We start from the raw sequence: 25668 nt of genomic DNA, 5'->3' as shown, positions 1-25668 counted from the left end.
ACCTCACAGGCCTCTATAGCCACCCAGCCAAGCTGTAAGTGAACTGACATGGGGAGTGGGGAGGCAAAGCAGAAAACAAATCACACCTCATTGCTATGTGTGTGTGGTGGTGGGGGGATCAGAACAAAGGAGGCGAAACTCAACCCATGTCCCTTTTACCTGTAGCTATGCTGAGGTATGGCATTACCAGCTGTATATGCTAGTCAGCCAGAAGGCCCTTGCAGATCGGGGCTGGCCATACAGTACCAGTGAAGGCCACAGGGCAACATAAGGCACTTATTACAGAAAAGAACAAGGATCTGCTTAGGACAAGGCCAGAAAGTCTGCTGAGGCTGCTGAGCTTAGAAGTCTGGCCCTTCATAGCTGTGCTGACCAAGAACCAGCAGAAGATATAGTTGATACTTGGGCAGGAAGCAGGCTAAAGGGTGAGAACCTGGTCAGTTTCCTTCCAGGGCCAGCCATAGGCTGGAGAAGGATCAAGTTTTCAAAAGATCTGACACTGATCAAATTCTCCAGTCACCTCCCCCATGACCCTGCACCTCCTCCTGAGGAAGGAGGCTATGGAGGGAAGACCAGGTCACTGTCCTGACTCACATGTTTCCATTATGCTCCCCTCCAGTGAACAGGGGCCAAAGGAGATCAAGAATGGAAATTTATCTTACTTGGGACATGGGAGTCCTTAAGAAGGAAAAGTTAGTTATGTCTGGACTCCTCTACCTTTTCCCACTCCAGGCCTCAGAAAACCCAGCTGCGAAGGCTAAAGACTAAAAACAACTGCAAAACAAAGGGTATCCCTAGTTGGAAGGAGTCAACAAGCCTCTAAGAATGCATAGCATCTGACTGAAAATTGTAGACTTCTTGGAGGCAACACACTGCTCCTACCCTTTTTTTTTTTTTTTTTTTTTTTTTTATCTTTACTTTTTTGATAAAGGGCCTATCTGTCACAAGAAGAACCCTCCCCGCAACAGAGCCTCTTCACTTTTTTAAATTGCTATTTATGAGAAAAGGCCAACATGTACTAAGAAGCAACTCCCCACCTACAGGGGCTCTTAGGGTCCCAGGAAGTTTAGAAAAACACTGCAACAGTGGCCAGAACACAGACATCTCATTGTAAGCACTGGTAAGCTCTCCCTTGGGACACATCAGCAGGTGCTCTCAGCAGTCATTTAGGCACATACAGGGTTTTGGACTGGCTATTGGGTGGCAGAGAGCAGCTCCCCTCCTGGCTTAGCTTGCTCTTTTTAATCCAGGACCATGTACACAAGGAACACACGGAACTAATTCATAGTGCAGCTATCATAGATAGCATGGATGGCAAAAATAACTGTCCCAACACCAGACCTCCAAGAAGGGCAACTGCAGCAGGGAATCCTGCATCCATCACTCCTGCCACTGCCACCTCCTGGCATCCCCATGAGGGAGTGCCACTCAGGGATGCCAAGAGACAGGCAGCCGCTGCTGAGGTAGAGATTAGCATCTTCTGCTCTCGGGGGATGCTGCTGACCCGGCCTCTTAAACTTGGAGGAGTATGGCAGGACCTTCACTAGGAGCATAGTACTTAGAAGAGACAGCATAGAAATGAAGAAAGTAGCCACTGTGCCCCAAGTAGACCTAGTGCTAGCCCAGCATATTCACAGGATGATGTGAAACTGTGTTATTACAATTCAGGCAACATGGTTTCTATCTACTTATATAACCAAGACTTGACTTTGTAACAGCATAAATGTGTCAGAGGGGTTTGGGGTGTATGTGAGAACATGGCCTACAGTTCCTCTAAGCCCCCAAACATCCCTGAAGCCCAGGCTAGCGAGGAGTTGCCTAACTTAATCTCGGGCTTTTCTTTTAAAACTGAGTAACACTGCACTACCTCCCACCACTGACCAAGTCCTTGTGTTCTAGAGAACAGAACCTGTATCAATCCTAGCCACAGGACACTTAAGGAACATGAAGCCAGATCATCTCGACCAACTAGGTGTCCTAAGAAAGAACAGCAAAAATCTGTATACACAGGGACAGGGCTGTTGGATCTAAGACCTCAACTGCTCTGGCTGCCTCGACCTCTTCAAGACCTCCACACATCACATGCTTGTCACAAGTTTTCATCGAAGGTGCAGCTCAACAGCTCAACCTGGGCTCACCTGAAGAGGTAAAGCTCTTGCTGAGAGCTGGCAAGGGCTTGCCACTGACACAGCTTGGCGAAGGCCCAGGAAAGCACTTAGATTTATGGGATGGGGTGGGCTTGGGAACCTCCACACTGTTCTAAGAGGCAGCATTGGAAACATGAGCTTAATTAAAGCCACCACAAGGACAGGTGGGCTGCAAAGGCTAAAAGGTTCCAGATGAGCTCTGCTGAGCTGCCCAGAGAAGGATCAGGAAAGGAGAGGAAGAAAGGGGGGAGATACTTTCAAAACTGCTGTCTTGCTTCCTAAGGGCACCCAAAAGAAGCCAAGGGGAGGGAGTATGCTTATCTTGGACAGAGAAAAAATGCTACAATGGTGTTTGGAACCAAATTCCTCAGTTACTGGTAAGCTAGACTTTAACCTGCATTGCAATTGTCTTGGAGAAGGGAATCTGCCTAGACAGAAAGAACCCAGCTCCCCATTTATCAGTAAAAATTCAAGATCTGGTCTCTACTATGACGTCAGAGGACCAGTATATTAACGTTCCTGTGTCACCAAGCTCCCCTATACCCCAGCACAGAATTCAGGGGTCCTTAAAAATCTATCTCTGGAAGTCCTTACAACACACTGTAAGGACCTAGTGACCTCATCTTCAGGTAGAAGAGAGAGGAAAGAATACTGAAGGGAAGAGGGCCACAAGACTCCTGTGGACATGGCTGTGTCTGCTCACGCAACTAGAAGAGTGATCCTGAGTCACTGTGATTTCAGGATGGTTGTGTTCAACAATTATCAGCAAACAATTGCAACAATTTCAAAGAACACTCAAGTGAGGCCACAGGAAAGGTGGGCCAATTGGGGCTGGAGCCCGTGAGGCTTCGTATTTCTGCAGCTAGAGATGAAGTCAAGGTAGCCAGTCTGGCCCCTGGCAGGGTGGGCTACTTCTGGACTTGGGAACAGTGTATCTCGGGCAGGTTTGCAACTGCTGTTTGGTTTGGTTTTGAATGCTGGTGGATGAATAGCGAAGCTACAGCAATTGGCACTGCTGGAGAAAAGCTCAGACTCACTCTTCTGTCGTTCTTGTCAAGCCTCCTTTCCAGAAGAGCCTGCTGTTTAACGTGCTCTGCTCTTGCCCTAGGAGTTGGAGACTTGTCCTTAGCACGTCCCTCTGGAGCAAAGGCAGGTCAGTTGGTTTCCAATCCAAATGCAGCACTAGAGGCTCGTTGGAGTCCTGAGACTCAAGAGTTAATTAACACTGTCCTTCTGGATTAAGTCCCCATGTCCCAAAGTCAAACACCTCAGCATCCCACAGCAGTGGCTGCTGAGCCTCAGGAATGGGCAGGCAGAACCAGAATCCTACATCTTGTCAGTCAGTCAGCACCAAGAAGACTGTGATTCAAGAGGGCTGGCCTCTCCTCCACCTGCTGGTCCATACAAGGACCACTGGGGGCCTGTCTTCAGACCCAGCTGAAGCTCCTGAGCAAGAGGCTTCCAGATTGACAGGTCCTGGGACTGACGAACAGGACTGCAATCTTAGCTCCCTCCCATTGTAAAAATCAGACAAGAGAAAATTGCACATTAAAGAAGTAAAGAGAAAAAAGAAGCAGCCATGAAGGAAGAGCACAGATGAGCACTGAGATAACGACGAGAATCTAGGTTTCTAAGAAAACCCAATACAGGACAGAGGCGAGGCCAGGAGGTGGCTTGAAGGAGGAAGAGAGGAAGATTTTTGGCTTTATTGAGAACTGTTTATGGAAGAAGAGAAAGCCAAGAAGCAGAGAGGAACTCCCCTCTAAAGCCAGGTTTCTGCTGTTGGAGCATGGCTAGGAGGATGGAGAGGCCGAGCTGGGGCCAGGGTTCCTCGCCTCCCTGTCAGGGCCTTACCCAGAGGATTCTTGTTCTCAGCCCTTTGGCCTTAGGGAGACTTGAGTTTCTTAGTCCGTGGGGAAGTTCCATTCTCTGCTTTCACCACTCCATTTTCATGGTAACCTGGGGAGCAGAGAGAGATGGACACACATGGGGTCGCTGCTGGAATTGAGGCAGGACAATGGAGGGCAGGAAGGAGTGCACGGTCCTGCTGCATGCAGACCAGCCAGTGGGGAACCAGGTTACAGCAAAAGGAAGCCAGAGAACAGCTCAGGGCAGGTTGATGCCTCTTCCAAAGTCTTAAACAAGTGGCTTCACTTCAAGTGCTTGGTATCTGACTGTCTTTGAATGGAGGATATCTAGGGTGACAGAAACCTTGGAAGAGGCAGCAGCCCCCACACTGGGGCCTGGGCAGTATTGCTTCAATCAGTTACCTCCACTAGTATCCTCATTCCCTCAGCCCTGCAGAGGACAAACTGCTCTAAGGCACAGGAAGGGTGACAAAAGAAGAGGGGGGACAAGAAGCTGTGGGGACAAGGCCTGACACTCTTCCAGTAGAACTGTGTGAAAAACACCTCCTCATGTTCAATCTGCTGCAGCCTCACAGCAACCGCAACCCCACGCCCAGCCCCTCAGATCTCCTAACACCCAGTTGTACATGTACCTGGTTCAAACACACTCAAGCCCTTGCCAGGCAGGTGACTGCCTGGAGAAAACCAGTTGAGTCAGGAAACAGATCCTGGTGTATTAAGACAGACAGCACCCCCCATCCCCCCGCAGGCTGGGCAGAAGTACAGGAGTACGGAATTGGGATGTCTAGGGACCTGTGGGTGGAGGTGGTCACTGGAAGATGAGTAGGGGCCAAAGGAGATGTGGTTGTCCCATCCCTGTTGCTCCTCCCTAGACTGTGTCACTGTTGAGTCATTCCTGAAGAGAGATGGGAAGCTAAAAAGCTGAGAGGCAGGGGTGGGCCAAGATGAAGAGCATAGGGGCAGGTGAGGACATGACCACTGTGCAGCACAGGGCATGGGTGACAGCAGCAGCAGTAGCAGCAGCAGCAGCAGCAGCAGCATGTGGCTGGATGCCAAAGCCACCAGAAGGACATGCTTCCTGCCAGAGGTTCCCACCCAGTACTGCCTTGTCCCACAGTGGCCAGGGCTCTAGGCCCTATTGTGGCTAGACTGCCCGCACTGGGTTCCTGGCCCAGGCCCAGCCACAAGCAGGTCAAAGAGCCCCAGGCCCAGAGAGAAGTGTCTAGAGGGATGAGCCAGCAGGAGTGGTCAGTGGAGAACTCTAGAGCCAGGTCCCACCTCCTCCCTACCTCTGCAGACAGACTTCACCCACTTGCTTTCTGCCACAGTTCTGGCACTCACCAGATTCCCTCTTGATGAGCCTGGCTGGAAGCCTGGGGGCAGCTGGGAGTCTCCTCTTGGCACCCTGCTCATTCCAGTATTCCCGCCAGTGCCTCAGCTGGGAGTGGATAAAGCGCCACATGAGCCAGGCCTGGGCGGCACACACCAGGAGCAGCATTCCGAGCCTGTGGAGGGGTGGAAAGGGCCCTGAGGGCGGGGCACATGTCTGCAGCCTGCAGAAGGTGTAGGGGAGACCAGGCCAGATTCCTGGAGCTCCCGTGGCCTGCCCCACTGGCACCAGAAGGGTGTATACTTCGGTCAGTCTCTGCTCTAGCACACTTCAGCAGTGTGAGGTGACAGCTCCAGGGTGACAGGAAAGGAGGTGGTGCAATGTGCATGCCCACCTCCACAATCGCACTAACCCCCCGACCTACAAATCCATAGCTGTGTCTCTCTCTTATCCACAGCACATAGTAAGGCTCACATGAAGCTCCACAAATACTGTGAACATTCAAATGAATTGACTTAGGAGACTAGTGAAGAAATTCTCTTCTAGCATGTCAACATCAGTGAAGAAACCCTGGACAAACTGCACGCCCTCTGCTGCCTGTAGCCTCAAGGAGTGCAGACCTTCCTGGCTGCTTCCTTGGTGGTAGGGAAGGTCACAGGGCAAAGCACGGAGAACACAGCTTCAAATTCTCATGAGGTTATCACGATCAACCTAGCCTGGTTGAGAAATGTTCTATGTACCATGATGTGCTACATGAGTGTGGGTGTACTGCATTCGGATCCTCACTGCAGCCAGAGCACACCAAGGCTGAGAACTGAAGAATGTTTGCAGGAAGCAGAAGACCAATGTCAGGAGACTTGCGGCTAAGCCCCAGTGTATGGAAAACTGAAGGGCTTCCTGCTTCCCAACCTTCTGTGGAAGTGGTGCCAAGTTCAAGCGGTTGCTGGTAGTGCTCAGAGGGCCCCAATTTATCACCTCAGGTTTCTGCCAACTCACCTGCAGGGCAAGGTGTTGAAGTTCCCTTTCTCAGGGTCAAACACCTGGTTTTCCACACGAGCCAATCCAAAGCCAATGGCCAGCACAGCAAGAGTGAGGATGAAGAGGCGCGTGACCCCAAACACGGCAGCCCAGGCATTAAACCTGCTCATAGGGGCAGAAAAGGATGTCAGCCTTTAGAGCCCTTGAGGGAACCTTCTCCTACCTCTCCAGAAGCAACCCTGAGTGGGACAAGGACTCAAGTAAGGCCTAGGAAAGTGTGTAAGATAGCTAGAAGATGCTCCAGAAAAGGAATAGGCACAGTGTGCTGCCTGCAGACACCCTGAGGAGCCTCCAAGAGAGGCCCAGGTCCCACCCTAGATGTCTGTGGACAGGCCAGCCCCCAGCAGCCCCACTTACAGCTTCTCGTTGTTCTCATCTGCAAAGTAGAAGAGTCGAGCCATGTGGAAGAGGAACTCAGTTGAGTACTGCAGCAGCAGCAAGATCAGACCCAGGCGGCTCAGGCTGGGGGGGGAAGACGAGCCTTATTCTCCCTGCTATACACCTCAGAGCAGAAGCCACTGGCCCCTGGTGGCTCAGGCTGGCCCCTGTACCTGGGCTCGGCTTTCCACTTCTGGGGTAATCCTGCCTTATCCTCTACAGTTTAATTTAGCTACTATTCATTCAGGAGGTTTTTCTGGACTGACTCCCCGCATTTTCATTCTCTAAAGATTACATTCTGTAGACTTGCCTTAATACAATAATCTGAAAATATCTACAGCAGTAATAGCTCTGGACATAAGAAAGCAAGGTAAAAGGTCCTTGTTATGATGAACTTGTTCAGTATTTTCATTTTATTAAAATCAACATCTTTTGTGTGTGTGTGTGTGTGTGTGTGTGTGTGTGTGAAAAACAATGTATTTTTTTTTTTTTTAACTTTTAAAGAAACTTTATTGAGAATTTCATACATGCATATCCATGCCCACTCCCTCCTCTCCAACACAGTTTCCTGGCCAAAAGTCAAAATGTCCTTGGGCCTCTTAGCAACAGACTCCCCATCTTTTAATCTGTTTCGTCTGGGTCAACAGCCTTTGCTTATCCCCACAATGAACCTGACTCAGGGTCTTCACAGCATCTAGCACCTTCCATTCTCACTCTGTGGGAACCAAGCATACATTAGTATATGAAGAGTTCCTGCTGCCTGATGTCCCACCAAGTCCTCCTAGAGGAGGCCCCTGGGGGAGTGGAAAACTCTTCTCTTACGGGGTCCTCAGCACACTTTGAGGGGAGATGGCGCAAACCGGTCCCCATAATCTACTCCATGTGTGAGCTGTGGGCATCCAACACGAGCACCACCGCAGAGCCAGCAGGGATTGCCATGGCCCTTGGCCTCCAGAGACAGAAAAGCAGAGCTCGGGAGCTGCTGGCCTCCTGCATGCTACCCAAATCAGCCATTCTCACAGGAAGCCCACTGTAAGCAGCTCAGAAACAGGGCCCCAGATTCTGGGCACCACAGCAAAGCCCTCAAAGGCCAGCCAATCAAAGTACTGGTTCTACTCTGCAGAGGAAAATCTCATGGAAAGCCCACATTAGCAATGGCACAGGCCAGTCATTCATCGATATGCTAATTTCCATAAAAGAGGCACTCAAGGTCAAACAGCAACTGCTTCCACTTCTACAGCAACCACCCAGCAAACTGTTCTTGATTTCATTACAAGGAGAAAGGAACTCCAGGGCTATGAGCTCCAGAAGCATTTGGATACCATGAAGCAGCTGCCCGGTTTCTGGCTGTGTTCAGCCTGCAAAGCCATGATTCAAAGGACAACATTCATTGGAAATCTTCCCTGGCTGTGGCTAGAGCTTCCCATGGCTAACGGTACTTACCTTAGCAGAGTTTATCACACCTGTCTTACATGTACCTGTCTTTCCTTCCAGGTAGAGAATGAACCACTGAAGGTAAAAGAGTCTTCCACTACCTTCTGTATTCCCAAGTCTTAGCATGGTACTCAGCAAATGGATGCTAATGAGAGATCATATGGATAGACCCGGGGCAAAAGGGCAAGGAAAGGTGGCTAGGTCAGGGTCTCACTCACTTTAAGAGGTATGCTCCAGCTATATGGACCAGGTACAGGCAAATATACTGCAGCTGGCGGGGAATTTCCTCCTGGAAACAACAGGGGCAGAAAGTGAGTGCACGTGCTCATTCCCTAACTGACGATGCAGGGGGATAGAGGAGAGGGGTAAAGGGACAAGGAACGGCCAGGTCCCCCTACCCCCAAAGTCCCTTATCACACCAGAGTCCCATACACTGGGCTGCTGACAAGTCCAAGGGCGAGGCAGCAGCCAGGCCTGGCATCAGCAGGCAGATCTGGGTTGGGAAAGAAGATACGGGAATTGGGAAAGAGGGCTTTGACCATAGCTCAGAGGAGAACTATGAAAACGATGGGGTGGTAACTCTTCTCGATCCAGTATCTAGCAGTTAGATTTTGCCACTAGCCCCACAGCTGGTGGGGAAGAGAAGAACCCAGCACTGCTCTCATGGGGGTCTGCGTAGTGCTTCCAGGGGCTAACTCGGGATTCTGCTTGAGCCCCAACACACTCTCATCATCAGCCAACATGTCACACTTCCAGAAGAAGGGAAGAGAAGTAGGCATCACAGGGAACAGCAGGAGGGAGCAGAGAATGAGAGGCCTCTGAAGGAGGCAGGAAAAGTGAGAACTCACCTTTCGTACCTTCTGGAAGTAAAGCTCAGGCAGTGCGTGCAGCCAGTAGGCTAACTGACACAAGTAGAAAAACTTTACCTGGAAGCTGGAGACAAGGGAACAAGTCACACAAGTGAGATCGAGCAAGATGGCCCCCAGGGTACCTGCCAGACAGAGAAAGGCCTGGGCCAGGACTGTGCGTGATGAGCAGGTCTAGGACAGAGGGAGAGAGGCAGAGACCATCTCATCCACAGTGCCTTATATAAAACCACTGAAAGGGCCTCAGCATGCCCACAGAAGCAGCAATAGTGATTGAGCGTGCAGAGGAGGGGTGTTCTTCAGCCCAGAGACGGGAAAGCTGAGGAGGGAGCCTATTACAGTGCACTGTGGAGGACACGGAGATAACTAAGTGTACTGAACAATGACTCTAAGATGTTCAATTCTATGGGGCTGGAGAGATGGCTCAACGGTTAAGGACACTGGTTGTTCTTGCAGAGGACCCGGGTTCGAATCCCAACACCCACATGGCAGCTAACTGTCTGTAACTCCAGTCCTGGGGAATCTGACAGCCTCTTCTGACCTCTGTGGGCATTTGCACGACACAGGTGCACTTACCTCCATGCAGACAATACATGCATACACATTAAAAAAAAAAAAAAAAGATGTTCAACTCTACACCCTTTGCTATTGCTGCTCTGAAAGGCCTTAGGGACACAGGGTGGCTGTGCAAGGGATAGACCCAGGCCTCATCAGCACCAGGAACAGGAGCCTCAGCCATGGAAGGATAGGAGGGAAGATGTGCTATGAACTTAAGAGAGTCCCCAATAAGGTACAAAGCACAAATGTTGATGGAGAGTTCTGTTTGCATCTGTCACATGCAGACTGGGTGCCTCTGTGGGTAGAGCTACTGCAGAAAAGCCCTGGGGGAGGGATTCCCACAGCTGCCTACAACCCCATGCTCTACAGGTTCAAGGCCTGACCTGCTCCTCATCCCAGTTAGCCTTACAGAGTCCCATAAATACTCACGAGAGGTACACGTGTGGGTAGTCTTCCCAGAGGCTTCTTGGGTTCGTTAAGTATCCTTCCTATGGTAGGTGAGAAGAGAAAGCATTTAGGGATCTGGACATGTTACCTGCTGGGGCCTGGGACTGGTGTTGGGGATACACCCAATCTCTAGCAACTACCAAGAGGAATTAACAGCAAAGGGAAATCAAAGGACTCTGTGTGTAGGACCTGCAGGCACTTGCCCAACTGTGACAGTGTCATGATATATACATGGCATGCTCTGGGGTCTGACAACCTGTGTCTGAATGTGGGTCTGACATTCAGTGTATGCATCTATAGAAAAGGTTTATTAGCCTTCCTGGCTCATCTGTAAGTAAGGATAAAAATACCAACTTTGTAGAGTTATTGTTGGAAATAAACATGATATTTATGTGACAGCGTCTAGTGCAGTGTTGGCATATATACACTCAGCAAATGCTTCCATGATGAACGTGCAAATGCACTAGAATCATGCCACCCACTGGAGAACTGAAGCCTACTTTTGCTTTCATACCACCACTGTGATGGTTAATACTGTCAACTTGACAGACTCTAGAACCATCTAGGAGACAAACTGCTGGTCATGTCTATGAGGAAGTTTCTAGATTGAGGAAGAAGGACACCCTCCCCCGGCCCCAGCTGTGAGTGGCACCACTGTAACAGAGTCACAGACTGAACAGGAAGGAGGAAGCCATGCACCAGCCTTCACCTTTCTCTACTTCTTAATTGTGGATGCAGAGTGACCAGCTGCTCAAGCTCCTGCCATCACATCTCTCCCACCATGACGGACTGACCCTTCAACTGTGAACCCAAATAAACCCTTTGCTTACTTAAGTTGTTTCTTGCCATGTATTTTGGCACAACAACAAAGAAAGTAATTAATATAAGCACAGATAAAGCAGTGGAAGGACCCTGAAGGCCTCTCTATGCATCTTAACACCGACCGGTCACATGGCACTGTGACTGCCCAGAGCCTCCATCATTCTGGAAGGCCTTCACCCTGGTGTATTCTCTTGCCTTCCTTTACATCTCTGGCATCTGGCCAGCACCTTGTAGCCCATGGGAGAGATAAACTAAAAAGCAGCCATCACAATGTTGAATGACATCTTACAAATATAATTTTAAATGTAAAACTGAGCTCACAATAAGAAATGGCAATGCCCTGGGGCTCGTCAGGAGAGGCGCTTAAAAGCCAGAATACTGGTGAAGCGACAGCCCAGAAGGTCCTAGACTCGGGGCCAGAATTTTTGTGCTCAAGTGTGAACAGAAGACAGTCCCTTGGGAAGATGAATTGAAGTCACAGTATAAAACCAAGACCTTGGAAGGCCAAGAGAAAGGATATTCTAGATTAGGAAGTGTCTGCTGACCACCACAAGAAAACGAAGATACATGCTCAGTTGTGTTCAGAATAAAAAAAGCCATTTTACCCTAAATGTCTGCAACACCAGGGTTGCCCTCACAAGGGTCTAGGGAACATCAGCTGGTTGAATGAATGAGTGAATAAATGACAAATGTGCTCTATCATTTCTCACTTCGAAAGAAATAAGAGAGGGTTCTTATCACTCAGGAAAGGTTAGATGAGTGTCACCTTTTGTAGGAAAAGGGAAATGAAGGAAGAGCTAGGAGAGTGCTCCTGAAATAGGAAGGTTTTCCAGTGGCCCAGTGAAATCTGAGCAGGGCCAGCAACCTCCTGACCCCAGAACTTCAGGCAGGGCGCCTCAGGAAATCAGAAAATAAGCTGACCCAGAAGCTTTGATGAGAAGTCTGAGAACCTCAACTGTTCAATCTGGGATACAGGTTGGGTTTTTCCAAGGCTCAGAAGGAAAAAGTTAACATAGTGTAAATTACTCCAAGTTACTGCCTGTTGGATCTGCAGTTGATTTCCAAGTGAGGGCCGATCTACCTACCCTCAAGGCACTACATGTCCTCTGACTCTTCATGCATTTCAGTCTTATCCATAGTCCTGATGCTTCAACCTTGGGCCTCCACAAGCACAATGACCTAACTGATAGGACCAATCAGATACCTGTACCAATGTAGACATGGCAGCTTAGGCTGACCCTGAGATGGCTAATACTAGGTGTCAACTCGACTTGATCTGGGATTAACTGAAATGAGAGTGACCTCTTGATTGGATCATTTGAAGCTGGAGGACCCACCCTAAATGTTGGCGTTACCTTTCTGATGGCAGCTGTATAAAAGGCCATGGCAGAAGGAAGCTCTTGCTTTTTTGCCCCTTGCCTTCTCTCTCACTGATGAGTTTGTCTTGCTGCTGTGGCCAACTTCTTCAGATTCCAATGTCTACTGAAGACTAGCAGATCTCCTGGAATCTGTCAGGCCTTCAGCGCCAGATTGGGACTACTAAAACATCCAGCCTCGTGGACTGAGCGACTACTGGATTCTCAGCCTCTCTGGTATGGTGCAGCCATTGTTGGACCACTCAGACTCTAACTTGTAAGCTAATGTGATAAATCCCTAGATACACATAGATTACGCACGCACACACACACACACACACACACACACGGTGAGTTTGTTTTTCTGCTGTAGACTGAACACTAGCTGATCTTTTGGAATTCATCAGACCTTCAGCGCCAGATTGGGACTAGTGAGACATCCAGCCTCATGCACTGAGCGACTATGGAGTCTCAGCCTCTCTAGTGTGGTTTAGCCATTGTTGGACTACTCAGACTCTATCTTGTGAGCTAAGCTGATAAGTCCTTATATATATATATTCATTCTACTTATTCTGTTTCTTTAGAGAACCCTGACTAATACAGACCCCAACACTTAGAGCCTCAATTACAATCTCTGTTCATCCTCACCTCCCTCTCATCTTACTCACACACAGTGAGGCAAGTGGTAAGAGGCTCTGGGCATTGGGGTCATGGAACATGGCAGCAGTGAGCTTTGACACACACACACACTGCTGCTCTCTGCTTCACCTCCCTTGTCTGCCATTCACACATGGACCTTTGCCAGATCTCTGACCTCAATCACAGTGACACCTGGTTGGTCACACTCTGCCTCATTCCAGGGAACTGTGAGGGGTGAGAAGGCCCCTTCCTAGAGGAAGCAGCTATGTATTTAACAGGAAAACTACTTCTGGGACCAAGGCAAGGAAAGGCACTTGTGCCAAAAAGACTGGCCAAGAGCAGCAGCACCCCAAGAACCCCATGGCCTGGATGGGCTTGTGAGTTTAAACAGGAACCTCTCACTTGGTCTTTCACTTAGGAGACAAAGAGGTCAGAACTTGGAAGCCAATGAGCCAAGAAAACTCCTTAGAAAAATGTTGCCTGCTCACAAAGGTCCAGTCCTCTGGGGCTGGAGGAGGCGGAGCTGGGAGCCAGAGGAAAAATGACTCACAGCTTTGAGAACAGCCTTCCAGCCCTGTCTAGGCAGCTGTCTGAGGGAGGATGAAGGAGGGCTGAAGCTGCCTGCCTCCGAGTTCAGGCACGCCAAGGCACCCGAGTCCCAGGGTCGCATGCAACACAGCAAGCACCTGTAACCCCTTCAGGCCCAAAACCTGAGCCTTGACACGCGGCTTTGGGGAGCATATGAAGAAGCACTCTGCTGTCTTGGGATTCTCCACATCCACCCATACAAGGGCTCAGCATGCTGGAGCAATTCCTCCTGCTGCCCCAGCAAGATTCCTTTTTGGTGTTCGAATAAGAACCACAAACCAACAGAATCTAGATACAATACAGCCAGCTCCTACCTAGATTCAGATATCCCTGGTACCACCTGTCCATCAGGAACAAGCAGGTACTACAAATTATCCCAAGACCAGTCTATAGACAGTAATTACTTCTGATTCCTGATTCCCTCTGCTTCTCACTGAGTAGTGGGTTTGCAGTTTTAAAATATGAAGTCAGATACCCCAAGGATGGCATATAGGGGTCACCAAATGCCTGCCTCCTGTGTCCTCCAGAGCACACTGTTTTCTCTTCTCACTCAGTCTCTCTCCTTTCCTTCCTTCTCTTTTCCCCTAAACAATGAGTATTATATATAAAAATTAGTGACTGACATTCTTAGAAAATTGTTATTGGTACAGCTACACTTGGGAGCACTCTATTTGCACAAAACCTAAGAATCATCTGCATCAAACACCCAAATAAAACTAGTATTGTAGCAGAAGGGATTTGGGGTATGCTTTTGCTTTCTCTCTTTTTTTCTATATTGCTTAAAAAAAAAAAACCCTGATCATCTGTGATATTTCTGAAAATCAATTCATTATTTAAGAAACCAGTGAAAGGCTACTGGAGAAATGGCTCAGAAGTTAAGAGCACTTCCTGCTCTTACAAAGGACTCAAGTCTGGTTCCCATCCCCCATGTTGGCTAGCTCACACACCGTCTGTAATTCTAGCTCCAGGGGACCTGACATCCCTTTCTGGCCTCCATGAGCACCTGCACACACCTGTATACACACACAGAAACACACATAAATACATATATAAAAAGTTAAAATAAATGTGGTTTGAATGAGAAATGGCCCATACAGGCTCGAGTATTTGAACGCCTGGTCCCCAGCTATTTGGGGACATCATGGAACCTTTAGGAGGTGCAGCTTTGCTGGAGGAAGCATGTCACTGAGAGCAGGCTTTGCAAGTTCACAGCCTTGCCCCACTTCCAGTTTGCTCCAGTTTGCTCTCTCTGCTTCCTGTTTGATGTTGAAGATGTGCACTCTCAGCTTTTGGCCCTTGCTGCCATGCCTGGTCACCATGATGGACTTATCCCTATGGAACCTTAAGCCCAAATAAATGCTTTTGTCTCTAAGTTGTTTTGGTCATGGTGTTTTAACACTATCACAGAAAAGTAACTAATACAATGAACCTTCAAAAAACTGACAGCTGAGTGCTTTGGATGTGCCAGGGACTGCACTAGGGTGGAGCAGTGAGCATGATGCCCCCTGGCAGGCAGCTCAAGCCAGACACTCAAGAACACACAAACAAGTGAAAACCAGTAACGGGCAGAGTGTAGGAAATGCAACCAGGAAGGGTACTCTAATAAAGTGACATTCAGGCGGAGATCGATGGCAGGAAGGAGCCGACCCTGCAATGTCTGTGGATGGGTACTCCAGCAGGGGAAACACCACTGTGAAGCCTGAGAGGCAGGAAGAGCCAGCAGAGCTGGGAGAGCAGAGGCCAGCACAGATGCAAGCACAAGGCCATAGGGCCCAGGTCACACAAGCAAGGAAACTAAAACAATCTCACTGCAGCTGTGAGGGGAGCTTGTTCTGAGCAGGAGAATGCATGATTTGGCTTATGCTTTAAACAGATCCATCTGGCTGATCAGAGAATGGGCTGGGTAGGAGGCCCAGAGTGGAAGTGGTATCCTCCAAGAAGGGAGGAATCAGTGGTGCAGGCAACAGGTGAAGGGGGCCTGAGTTTCCCAGCCCTGACACTAATGACAGCTGGAGCCAGAGGAGCCTTCCTCATGGGGTTGTCCTGTTCACTGAAACAAAGCAGTGCTCCTGGTGGTACTACCCAATAGATGCCAGAAGCATGTCACTAACATCCCACACAGATGAGGCCCATGGGACTAGGGGAGCAAGACAGGTAAAAAGTGAAGAGAACGTCAAAGTGTTTTGAAGGTGGAGCTGACAGGATCTGCTGATGAACTGACTGTGGAAACTGAAGGAAAGAAAAGAACCACGACATTTCCACTGCAACAGAAGATGATGATTTTAAAAACTAGCTATTTTTCACAGAGACCCACAACTGGTCAACGTGCAGAAAGTAAGAGACTGTAGACAGCTGAGTCCTGAATGGGACACCTATATTAAACCCTCACCTACCAAGGCTCAGGAACCATTGGAAAAGAAGGGGTGGAAAGACTGTAAGAGCCAGAGGTGGTGGATGACAAGAAAACAGTATTTTACAAGCAGAAGAGCCATTACTCATATGAACTCACCGCATGTACAAGATCTACAGAAGCTCAACCCATGCAAAATCCCAGCATGGAGGAAGGGAAGTGGACAAGAAGCCCCAACCCTAGCTGAGGAGCTACTGGCAACTGATAGCTATGGGGAGAGGGAGAATCAGTTTTATTTAAGGGTGTGACACTGGATAGGTGGATGGATCAGGGGATGGTCCCTGTGCTGGATAGCTTTAGTTCTCAACTTGACACACCTGGGTAGAGGGAACCTCACTTGGGGAATTTCCTCCATTGGACTGGTCTGTGGCCATGTCTGTGGGGTATTTTCTTGATTGTTGAGTGTTGTGGGTGGTGCCACCCCTGGGCAGGTGGGCCTGTGTTGCATAAGAAAGCAGGTTGAGCAGTGGCCAGGGGAGCAGGCCAGTAAGCAGCATTCCTCCATGGCCTGTGCTCCAGCTCCTGCCTCCAGGTTTCTGCCATGAGTTCCTACCTTGGCTCCCTGATGAACTGTGACCCAGGAGATGTAAGCCAAATAAACCCTTTCCTCCCCAAGTTGGTATTGATCAGGGTATTTTGTCACAGCAATGGAGAAACAAACTACAACAGTCCCATACCAAAGGACACTTGATGACACAAATTCAACTTAATATGCCTTAAAAATAATAGAGGATATAAAATTGGGCAGGGGATAGTAAGGGAATAGATTGGGGGGGGTCTAAATAGGATCAAAATACATTGCATAAAATTCTCAAAAAAATCAATAAAAATATTTTTTAAAAAGCTAAGTGCATGCTGGAGAGATGGCTCAGCAGTTAAGAACACTGGTTATTCTTGCAGAAGACCTGGGTTCAAATCCCAGCCCCCACATGGCAGCTAACAACTGTCTGTAACTCTGGTCCCAGGAGATCCAACAGCCTCTTCTGACCTCCGCGGGTATTGCATGACACGGGTGCATTTACCTACATGCAGGCAATACATGCATATACATAAAATAAAAATAATAAAATATTCTTAAAAAGCTAAGTGCTTTTACTTTTCATACAAAAGCCACCTTTTTTTATTCTTTAATGCCCTTCCTCCCATTCAGATGGCTGAAATAGAGGAGGTGAGGTCAGGGGGGTAAAACAGTCTTACTTGGGGCTCTGCAGGGTTCCTTGGCTCCAAGTCCTGTATGTTGAGTAGGAAACTACCTCTTGCCAAAATGAAAGACTCAGTAGCTTCCTGGAGAAAAGCCCCACATGTTCTCCCAGGGAATTCCCACAGGACTGAGAGACACAAAGATAGCAGCTGAAGCTAGCACATGCTGGAAGGGTGTCAAGTCACTTGGTTTTCCCAATCTGGTTTCCAGGTGGCAAAGCTTGGGGTGCAATGTCAGAGGATGAGGATTCGAGGGCAGAAGCTACTCAGAGAGGAAGCAGTGTTTCCCATGAGAAATCAATTCAATGGCTTTGGTTTTACCTCAAGTAGCTAGAGTGGACTCAACATCATGGGGCTGGGGGAGGCCTGAAATCCAGAAGTACAGAGACTATGCAGTATATAAAGACAGGGGCCCTGTTAGTGCAGTGCAACTCTGTCTCCTAGGAATGAAACATAGGTGCCCAGTTAGAGAGGATGGAATTCTTAAGTCTCTCATTTAAAATTCCTAGTGTTCTGAGATGAAATGATAATAGGAATGAAAGCAATATACAAAAATGACATGTTGGCTCCTGCTTTGAGAATATGAATTCCATGCTCAGCTCTGGAGACAGAGTTTCTTAGGACAAGAGGGCCCTCCTCAGTCAGTTAAGTGGAGGAGAGAGGCGACAGAGCTAGGGAAGGTAGGGAAGAGCCGAGCGAGCAGATGGTTAATGAATGTTCCAAATCCAAGGCCTGGCTTTCTCTTGAGACCAGGCTAGAGACGAGAGGCACTCCAGGTGTGAGTGGGTACTAACTAAACACCCCAGAGTACAACAGGCAGGGTCTTCTTACAGGGACCGAAGAACTGTCCACATTCCTTGTATAAAGGACTTGACATCCAGAAGGGTAATGCTGGTCTTTGTTCACATTAGACATGAACTATCCCCTTAAAACTCATGTGTTAAAGGCTTGGTTCCTGGTGCAATGTTTCGGGGGTGGAAGTTTGGGGAAGTGACTGGATCATGAGGGTTAGAGGGTACCGACTATGGATTCATTCTGATGGTCCTGTTGGGTGGTGGGAGAAACTAGGAGGTAGGGCTCAGAAGGAAGAAGGTCACTGGGGAATGCCTTTAAAGGGTGTACTTTGACCCTAGTTCCTTCCTCTCCATTTCCCTCCTTCCTGTCCACCCTGAGGTGAGCTACTTTGTTCCACCTCATGCTCCCCATGATGTTTTGCCTCACCTCTGGCTCAAAGCAATGGAGCCAGCCACCATGTACCAAAAGCCTCTGAAACTATGAGCCAACACACATCTGTCCTCCTTCATGTTGTTCAGATTGGGTATGCTGTCATAGGAAAGCAAGCCTGCCTAACAAAGACTTGGAATCAGGCCTCCCTGTCAAAGCCACCCTTGCCATTTTGGAAGTAAATTGCTGTGGGCGCACTACAAAAACTGGGCTTGGAACCCTTAAGTCAATCTCAGGGGTGTTGAATGCACATGAAATTTACCTTTTGGGGGCTGGGGATGTAGCTCAGGGGTAGAGCATTTGCCTATCATGTGCAAGGTCCAGCAATGAAAAAAGTTTTTACCTTGTGCAAATGTGTTTGCAGAGAGGCCTGGTAAAACAATTTAGTGCTATGTGGCACTGTGGATCAGTGATCCCTGTTACAAGTGTTTACTTTTATACAAGATGACTCTCTCCGGCTAGTAAATGGCACCTGTATTATTTCATCCAACCTCTCACTACAATACCAAGAGGAATTTCAGTTTTATGAAACTTGCTCCTGGCTCCTTTTCGTCCCTGCAAACCCCTGATAGTCATTTTGTCAGAGAGACTGCCTGATGCCTTGGCTCTCACCCTTCAGCAGCCATGAGACTACTCACCGTCACCACTACGTAGAAGCACCATACCACGGAGCTGAGATGAAAGACAACCAGCTGTCCAGATTCGTTGAACTTGCTGTGTTTGACTTTGGAGAGATGAAGCCGTTTGCTGATTTTCTAAAGAAAGAAAACTCTTCACATTAATATATGAGCATGCTGATACTGGGCAGATTACAAGCCTCTGTTTCCTCCTCACAAAAGGGTTCAGCACTGATAGAAGTTTGAATGCCATACAATCCAAGCTATTTAGCCTAACCCAACTTGTATGGTGCTTGGTTTCAAGCAAGCACTTTGAGAACACAGGAAGAATAAGACTATTAGCCTCTAAGCAACAAAAACATCTTTTAGTCATGCTGAAAAGACATGTGTAAGACAGACTCGTGAGGATACTGTCCATTTTCCAGACTGCTTTCTCCCAATGTATTACTACCCTTGAAGTAAAATAAGGCTAAGAGAAAGGACAGAATAAAGTGTGGCAAAGAAGTTCAATCTTTCAGACCAGTTAGCAGATGCAAGTTAGGGGGTGAAAGGAATCGCTGTGGTTTTCTCCGAGCTGAGGCCCTCCACCCTAATGGATCCCCTTGGCTTCTGATCTCAGAATCCAGACTTGTCACTTACGTCTAAAATGTACTCCTGAACCACAGCATGCAAGATGATGGTGATGAAGATGTAGAACAAGATGGTAACCAGGTCCTTCAGCCCATAGTGGTAGTGGACTGTCTCGTTGTCTGTGGGATAAGAAGGGTTCCGTCAGCATCCCTGGATGAGGAAATGCTCTAAGACCCCGAAGGGAAAAGAGATGGGAAACATAATGTGCTGCTTAGTGCATCCCGTCTGCTGTCAGCCCAGACTCAGAAGGACGTTTCTGCCTCAGCATCCCTGCCGCACCTCTGGACTTGTTTCTTGGGAAGCCATGGGGAGGGCCATGAAGAATGAAGGGCACGCCTGTATGGTCCTGACTACACACCTCTGGAGTCTGCACAGAAAAGCAGGAAGGCACACTGATCTCCCTCATTGGCAGTGTGTCTGTGAGTAGGTGGCTAACCTCTGTGGGCCTCGGTTGCTGCCCCATGTCATAGTTTTGTCCTTTGTTTCTCCGTGACCACGAGACACCTCTATCTATAAGCTCTTTCTGTGCCTCATTTTTCTCTTCTCTAACATGAGGGTAAGAATTCCTGTATTACATAGGCTTATTGTGAGCAAGAGATTATTATATGTTAAGTGCTATGGGTTAATCCTAATTGTCAACTTGACTGAGTTTAGAATTACCATGGAAACACACCTCTGAGTGTGTCTATAAAACTATTTGCAGAAATGCTTCACTGAGGAGGGAAGACCCACCACGCCTTCCCCATCATTGATGGTCTACCCTGAACTGTGAGCCAAAAATAAACCCTTTCTTCCTTGACCTGCTTTTGTCAGGTCTTCTGTCACAGCACTGAGAAAAGTACCCAACACAAGTTCTTAGAACAGCAAGGGTGGAGGGTATGGCACACACAGGGGAGTGTTCTGTATTTGCTATTACTTGTGCTATTGGGCTACTGTGAGGATTAGAGACAAGCTTTTTAAAAAATATTTTATTTATTTTTATTTTTTGTGGATGAGTGTATTGCCTGCATGTAGGTAGGTGCACCCATGTCGTGCAGTGCCTATGGAGATCAGAGGAGGACGTTAGATTCCCTGGAACTGGAATTACAGACAGCTGTTAGCTGCCATGCAGGTGCTGGGAACTGAACCTCGGTCCTCTGCAAGAGCAGCCAGTGCTCTTAATCCCTGAGCCATCTCTCCAGCCCCTAAACAAGTCAAGTTTAATGCCAGATGCTCATTACACTAAGCCTCTAACAAATGGGAGGTTATTATATAATCGTGTTAAATTAGGCAGGAGAATTTCTTGTTTGTTCAAAGTTCATGGAGAAAAGGTCTTGCTATTTAGACCTTCAACTAGTAGCAATCCTCCTGCTTGAACCTCCGGAGTACTCTGCTGCCCAGATCCCAGCACCACGTGCCAGCTGACACAGGAGAACTTACACCCTGGCTCTAGTGAGCAGGCGCAGGCACAGGGTTATGGGAGGCTGGCACACGCGCCTGCCTGGGGCTCCAGCTCTGTGACCAACCACCCTCCCCTACAGACTTGCTGGCTGCCTTTACAGCTGTGCGGCTGAGCCTGAGTCACATACACATGAGTCATCTCTGCCGGGATGCATTTACCAGAAGGTAGGCCAGGGTCAGTTTGTTTCAGGGTGGCCAGAGAAAAAGGCAAAGCTGAACTGGGTCACTCTGAGAGTCATTGCTAACTTCAGACATTCTGGACTGGGAGAATGGGATGTGCGGCAGTGTCCAGGATAGAGACATAAACTCTCAAACCAGGCACTTTCCTTTTTCATCTCCCTCCTCCTCTCCACAAACACCTACTCAGTGAGAGGCACTGAGCTAACATTCAAATACAGAGATAAAAGTTCCTGCCCTTGGGGGCCAAGTCCAATTGTGGATTGACAAATGCAACAATTATACTACAGACAGGCCCCACTGCCAAGAGGCAGGCACAGCAGCCATGGCAGGCAAGACTAGGCTGCAGCTGGAGCTGGAGGGTATACTGGGGCCACTGGCTAGGAAAACCAGGATGCCATAGAACCCAGAGCCAGGCATATGGTGTGGGCATCACAGGCCCAAGAATCTGCATCTGCCTAGGGCTCAGGACAGGAGCTTGAGATAGGATGAGTGATGGGGCTACCAAAGACAGCCTGTGTACACAAGTGGAGTGTGCCCTTTACCCTAAAGACCAGTACAGGAGTATCAAGAAGATGAATTAAACAAGACATGATGGGATTTGCACTTTGGAAAATGTACTCAGCGGCAGTGAAGAACAGTAGACCTAGAGGTAAGGATGCAGTCAGGAAGTTATCCCATGATCCACTAGCCACAGGACCTAAATTCAAGCAGGAGGAGAGACAGGATGGGAGGAGGAGGGCTGTCCAGGATGGAGAATGGGTGAGATAAGGCACTGACCCACCCAATGGGGAGCTAGCCATGGAGAAGAGGGAGAAGAGGAATATGTATGTGCATGCATGCGTGTGCGTGTGTGTATTAGTTTCCTGCAGGGCCAGGTTGTTTCTCTGCCTTCTTCATAAGGGAGAGGCAAAGGGAACTAAATAGACAAGAGCATATTTTGCAACTATAAAAGAACTAAACGCATGCAAAGTCTCATCAAGACCATCATTAGACAAAACAAGCACAAGTGAAAAAAGTCTAGCGTGGTGGTGCACATTTGCACTCATCTTGCAATCCAAGGAGGCAGAGACAGAAGTATCATTGCAAGTTCAAGGCTGGCTAGGTCCACATAGTGAGTTCTAAGGCATGCATGCATAAGAGAGAGAGAGAGAGAGAGAGAGAGAGAGAGAGAGAGAGAGAGAGGGGGAGAGAGGGGGAGGAGGAGAGGAGAGGGGCGAGAGAGAGAGAGAGAGAGAGAGAGAGAGAGAGAGAGGAGGGATGGAGGGAGGGAGGGAGACAGACATGACAGCATCTGTTCTAAAGCCTCCTGAGGGTTGTTTGCCTATCTTTATTCCAAACACTATGGTCCCAAAGAGAGGTGACCACCACTTTAAATCCTTGAAACAAGAACAAATGTATGGGGCTAGGGATACAGTTTAGTACTCTGCCTGTCTTGTATTCTCAAGGCACGAGCTGGATACCCAACACCAGGAAAGAAATATAAAAGAATGAGGGGCAGGGGAGATCGCTCAGTGGGTGAAGTGCTTGCTACACAAGTGTGAGGACCTGAGTTTGGATCCTTAAACTCAAAGGCAGGGCTGCAGGCATCAGAACCCCAACCAAGCACAAGGGGGTGGAGACAAGCAGAGCCCCATAGCTCAACTGGCCAGCTTAGCCACACCCGAACAGTGAACTCCAGGTTCAGTGAAGAGACTCAAAAAGAAGACTGATTCAGAAAGACCTGACATGGACCTCTGGTCTCCCACAGGTGTTTGCACAGGTCTGTGCTCATGCACACCCATACACACACACACACACACACACACACACACACACACACACACACACCACACACACCCACCCAAGAATACACAGGGACTCTCTTCTCGTGCTTCGAGGCATACACACAACAACAAGGACACTCAGCACACACACACACACCACACACACACACCCCAGAATGAACAGGTAGGCTCTTGTCCTGCTTCCAGGCATACACACAAAAGGAAGGACATTCTGACAAATGCTTCAACATGGGATGAATCTTGACATTATGCTAAGTGAAAAAAAGCCAATTACAACATGACAAGATATGAATTCACTGGCATGAGCGCTCGAATATTCAAATTCCTAGAGACATCCAGGGCAAGAGGAAATGCCCAGTAGCTGCTTAATGGTAACAGTTACAGATTTTCCAAGATATCTATGGAGACTAGTTGCATAAAAAAAATGTGTGAATGTACTTAGTATTACAAACTTGTTTACTTAAAAACGATTAAGATGATAAATTTTGTTCTGTACTCTGTCATAATGAAAACAAAACAGAAACGCAGTGCTGTGATCAGTGTCCTGCAGTGGACTCAGGCTGGAGTCAGGAGCCAGGGCTGCAGGGTGGGCGATCACAAAGGGCCTTACGGACCACAGTGAGCTCTGTGGGCTGCCCTAAGGCAGTGGAAGCCCCAGGAGGATTATAAAGACTCACTTCTGGCCACACAGCAACAAAAGTAGCGATAGGACAGCGGTCAGGTGGTGCCTGAGGGCTCCAGACGGTGGGACAAGGGCACCCTGCTGTAGGGTGAGGATGGACAGCGAGGTTGGAGAGGGCAGATGGATCTGGGTGATGGAATCAAAAGAAGCTGAGACAGCCCTGCTGTAGGAATGCTTCTCAGAAGCCCTCTGGAATTTTACCTGTGCTCTGTAGCCCGTGTTCACCATTTGAGAATTCTTCAGAGAGCATTACGCTGTGTGACCCTCAGAACCATTTTGGGAACTAAGCAAGGAAGGAGGATAAGGAAACAATTCAGAGACTAGAGGGACACGGCCACATATCAGGTCTCCCAGTTTCCAGTGCCCAGCCCATCATCCAAATGTTACCTCAAAGCTAGTGCCACCCTGACCCCAAACCTTCATCACTGGCAATACAGTCCTTTGTGCTCTTCCTCCTACAACCACAACAAACAGCAGAGTCTCAAAAGCTATACTTTGATCACACATCTCCGCTGCTTTCCCCCTTGCCTATTATTAGCTATTCCTATTATTCCTATTATTGATCAGAGGATGAAAATTGGCTTGATTTCTGTTTTCTACAGAGTCATGGGGATTAGAATTTTGTGTAAATAAACTCATACCTGATGATTAGTTTTTATTCTTTTTAAAGTTTTAATCTTTTTTATTCATTTATTTTCATTTTATTTGTAGGAGTGTTTTGTCAGCATGTAAGTGCACCATGTCCATGCCAACACACACCGAGAACAGAAGATTCCTTGGAACTGGAGTTATAGATGGTTGTCAGCAGCCATGTGAGTGCTAGAACTAAGCCCAGGTCCTCTCCAAGAGCAGCCAGTGTTCTTAACTGCTGCACCATCTCTCTAGCCCCAGATTGCTAATTCTTATAAAATGCCTCTCGTTCCCCAAGTTAGAGTCCTGAGCTTTGAGGATGGATCACCTCTGTCTTACACAGGCCCTCATGAAGAACAGCAGTGATGAGCACTGACCTATCATCAATAAGTTTCTAGAAGGGAAGGTTCAATGTGCCTCTAGCTATTAGACCAGAAAGGTCAAGAGTCATAGGAAAATGCCTCCAGGGACCAGTGAGCAAAGTGGTCCCGGCATGTGAGGTGCGTACTTTGGACAGGGAGGCCCGCCATGGGAAATAGGCAACATTTGGTGCTTCCACCAAGAAATACGCTCACAACTGTTTTTCTTTTCATGTAGCACCATCTTGGTCTATTTTCTACATGCCTACTTTGAGAAACAAGTTCAAGAAAGAGCCACTTCCTTTTCAACATTACAAGGGGGAACCCAACAGTTAAATCTAGAATAAATAAACAGTGAGTGACTGGCTACCTGTGCTTCAGGGACCCAGGAGAGAGGCGTGAAGACTGGAAAACTGCACTCTGAATAGGGAGGACTGGGGAAGCTGCTCCCTGACCCACTGTGGCCACTGGAGAGCACAGTCCAGTGTAAGCCAATTCCTGGTACTTCAAAACTGAAGAAAGATCATTTGATTTTACAATATTGGGAACTAATTCAAAAACTTTAAAGACATTAAATGGGTTAATACTAAATAGGCCAAAGAAAACACATCTATAGATCAACTGTAACCAGAGGCCCCCAGTTCTTAACCTGCGGCCTAGCTGATCACTGACACCTTCCCAACACCAACATTCTATACGTTTCCCTTCCTGAAACGTATCCAAATGCACTGGTGTAAGAATCCATCTGGAAGAAAGCACCTTTGGTCATGATCTTCCTCCTATATATTGATCATCTAGTGTCCCAGCAAGAGTGGCACTTGTTCTGTCTTTGAAGTTTAAAAGAGACCTAAGGCTGAATATGGGGTGCAGGCCTGTATTCCAAGCACTCACTAGGCTGAGGTAGGAAGATCCTGAATTCAAGGTCAGCCTGGATTACAGAGTGGGTTCCTGTCCAACCTGTATAACATAGTAAGGCCCTGTCTCTAAAATACATCAATACCTAAATAAAAAGGACCCGAAACAGAAAGAGGCCTGGCCTCTG

General features: G+C 48.2%; 1 protein-coding gene across 2 annotated transcripts in view; it reads right to left on the bottom strand.

The window, feature by feature from the left end:
- Positions 1 to 979: 979 nt before the first annotated feature.
- Tram2 (translocation associated membrane protein 2) overlaps positions 980 to 25668 on the bottom strand; it is an 85462-nt gene continuing 60773 nt past the window's right edge. The window contains exons 4-13 of one of the 2 annotated variants that reach the window (XM_029559733.1): positions 19561 to 19670; positions 18943 to 19059; positions 10049 to 10107; positions 9044 to 9128; positions 8414 to 8484; positions 6741 to 6845; positions 6342 to 6485; positions 5357 to 5520; positions 4002 to 4106; positions 980 to 3285 (exon numbers count right to left, since the gene is read on the bottom strand). In XM_029559733.1, coding sequence (XP_029415593.1) covers positions 4033 to 4106; positions 5357 to 5520; positions 6342 to 6485; positions 6741 to 6845; positions 8414 to 8484; positions 9044 to 9128; positions 10049 to 10107; positions 18943 to 19059; positions 19561 to 19670 — 929 coding nt within the window. In that variant the 3' untranslated portion in view covers positions 980 to 3285; positions 4002 to 4032. Of the gene's footprint in view, positions 4107 to 5356; positions 5521 to 6341; positions 6486 to 6740; positions 6846 to 8413; positions 8485 to 9043; positions 9129 to 10048; positions 10108 to 18942; positions 19060 to 19560; positions 19671 to 25668 lie in introns of both variants that reach the window. The other variant, XM_008825207.3, reaches the window with a different exon arrangement.

The sequence above is a fragment of the Nannospalax galili genome, unplaced genomic scaffold, assembly GCF_000622305.1.
Source record: "Nannospalax galili isolate Female #2095 unplaced genomic scaffold, S.galili_v1.0 scaffold329, whole genome shotgun sequence".
NCBI classification, from domain to species: domain Eukaryota; kingdom Metazoa; phylum Chordata; class Mammalia; order Rodentia; family Spalacidae; genus Nannospalax; species Nannospalax galili.
This window is presented reverse-complemented; position numbering and strand designations above follow the sequence as displayed.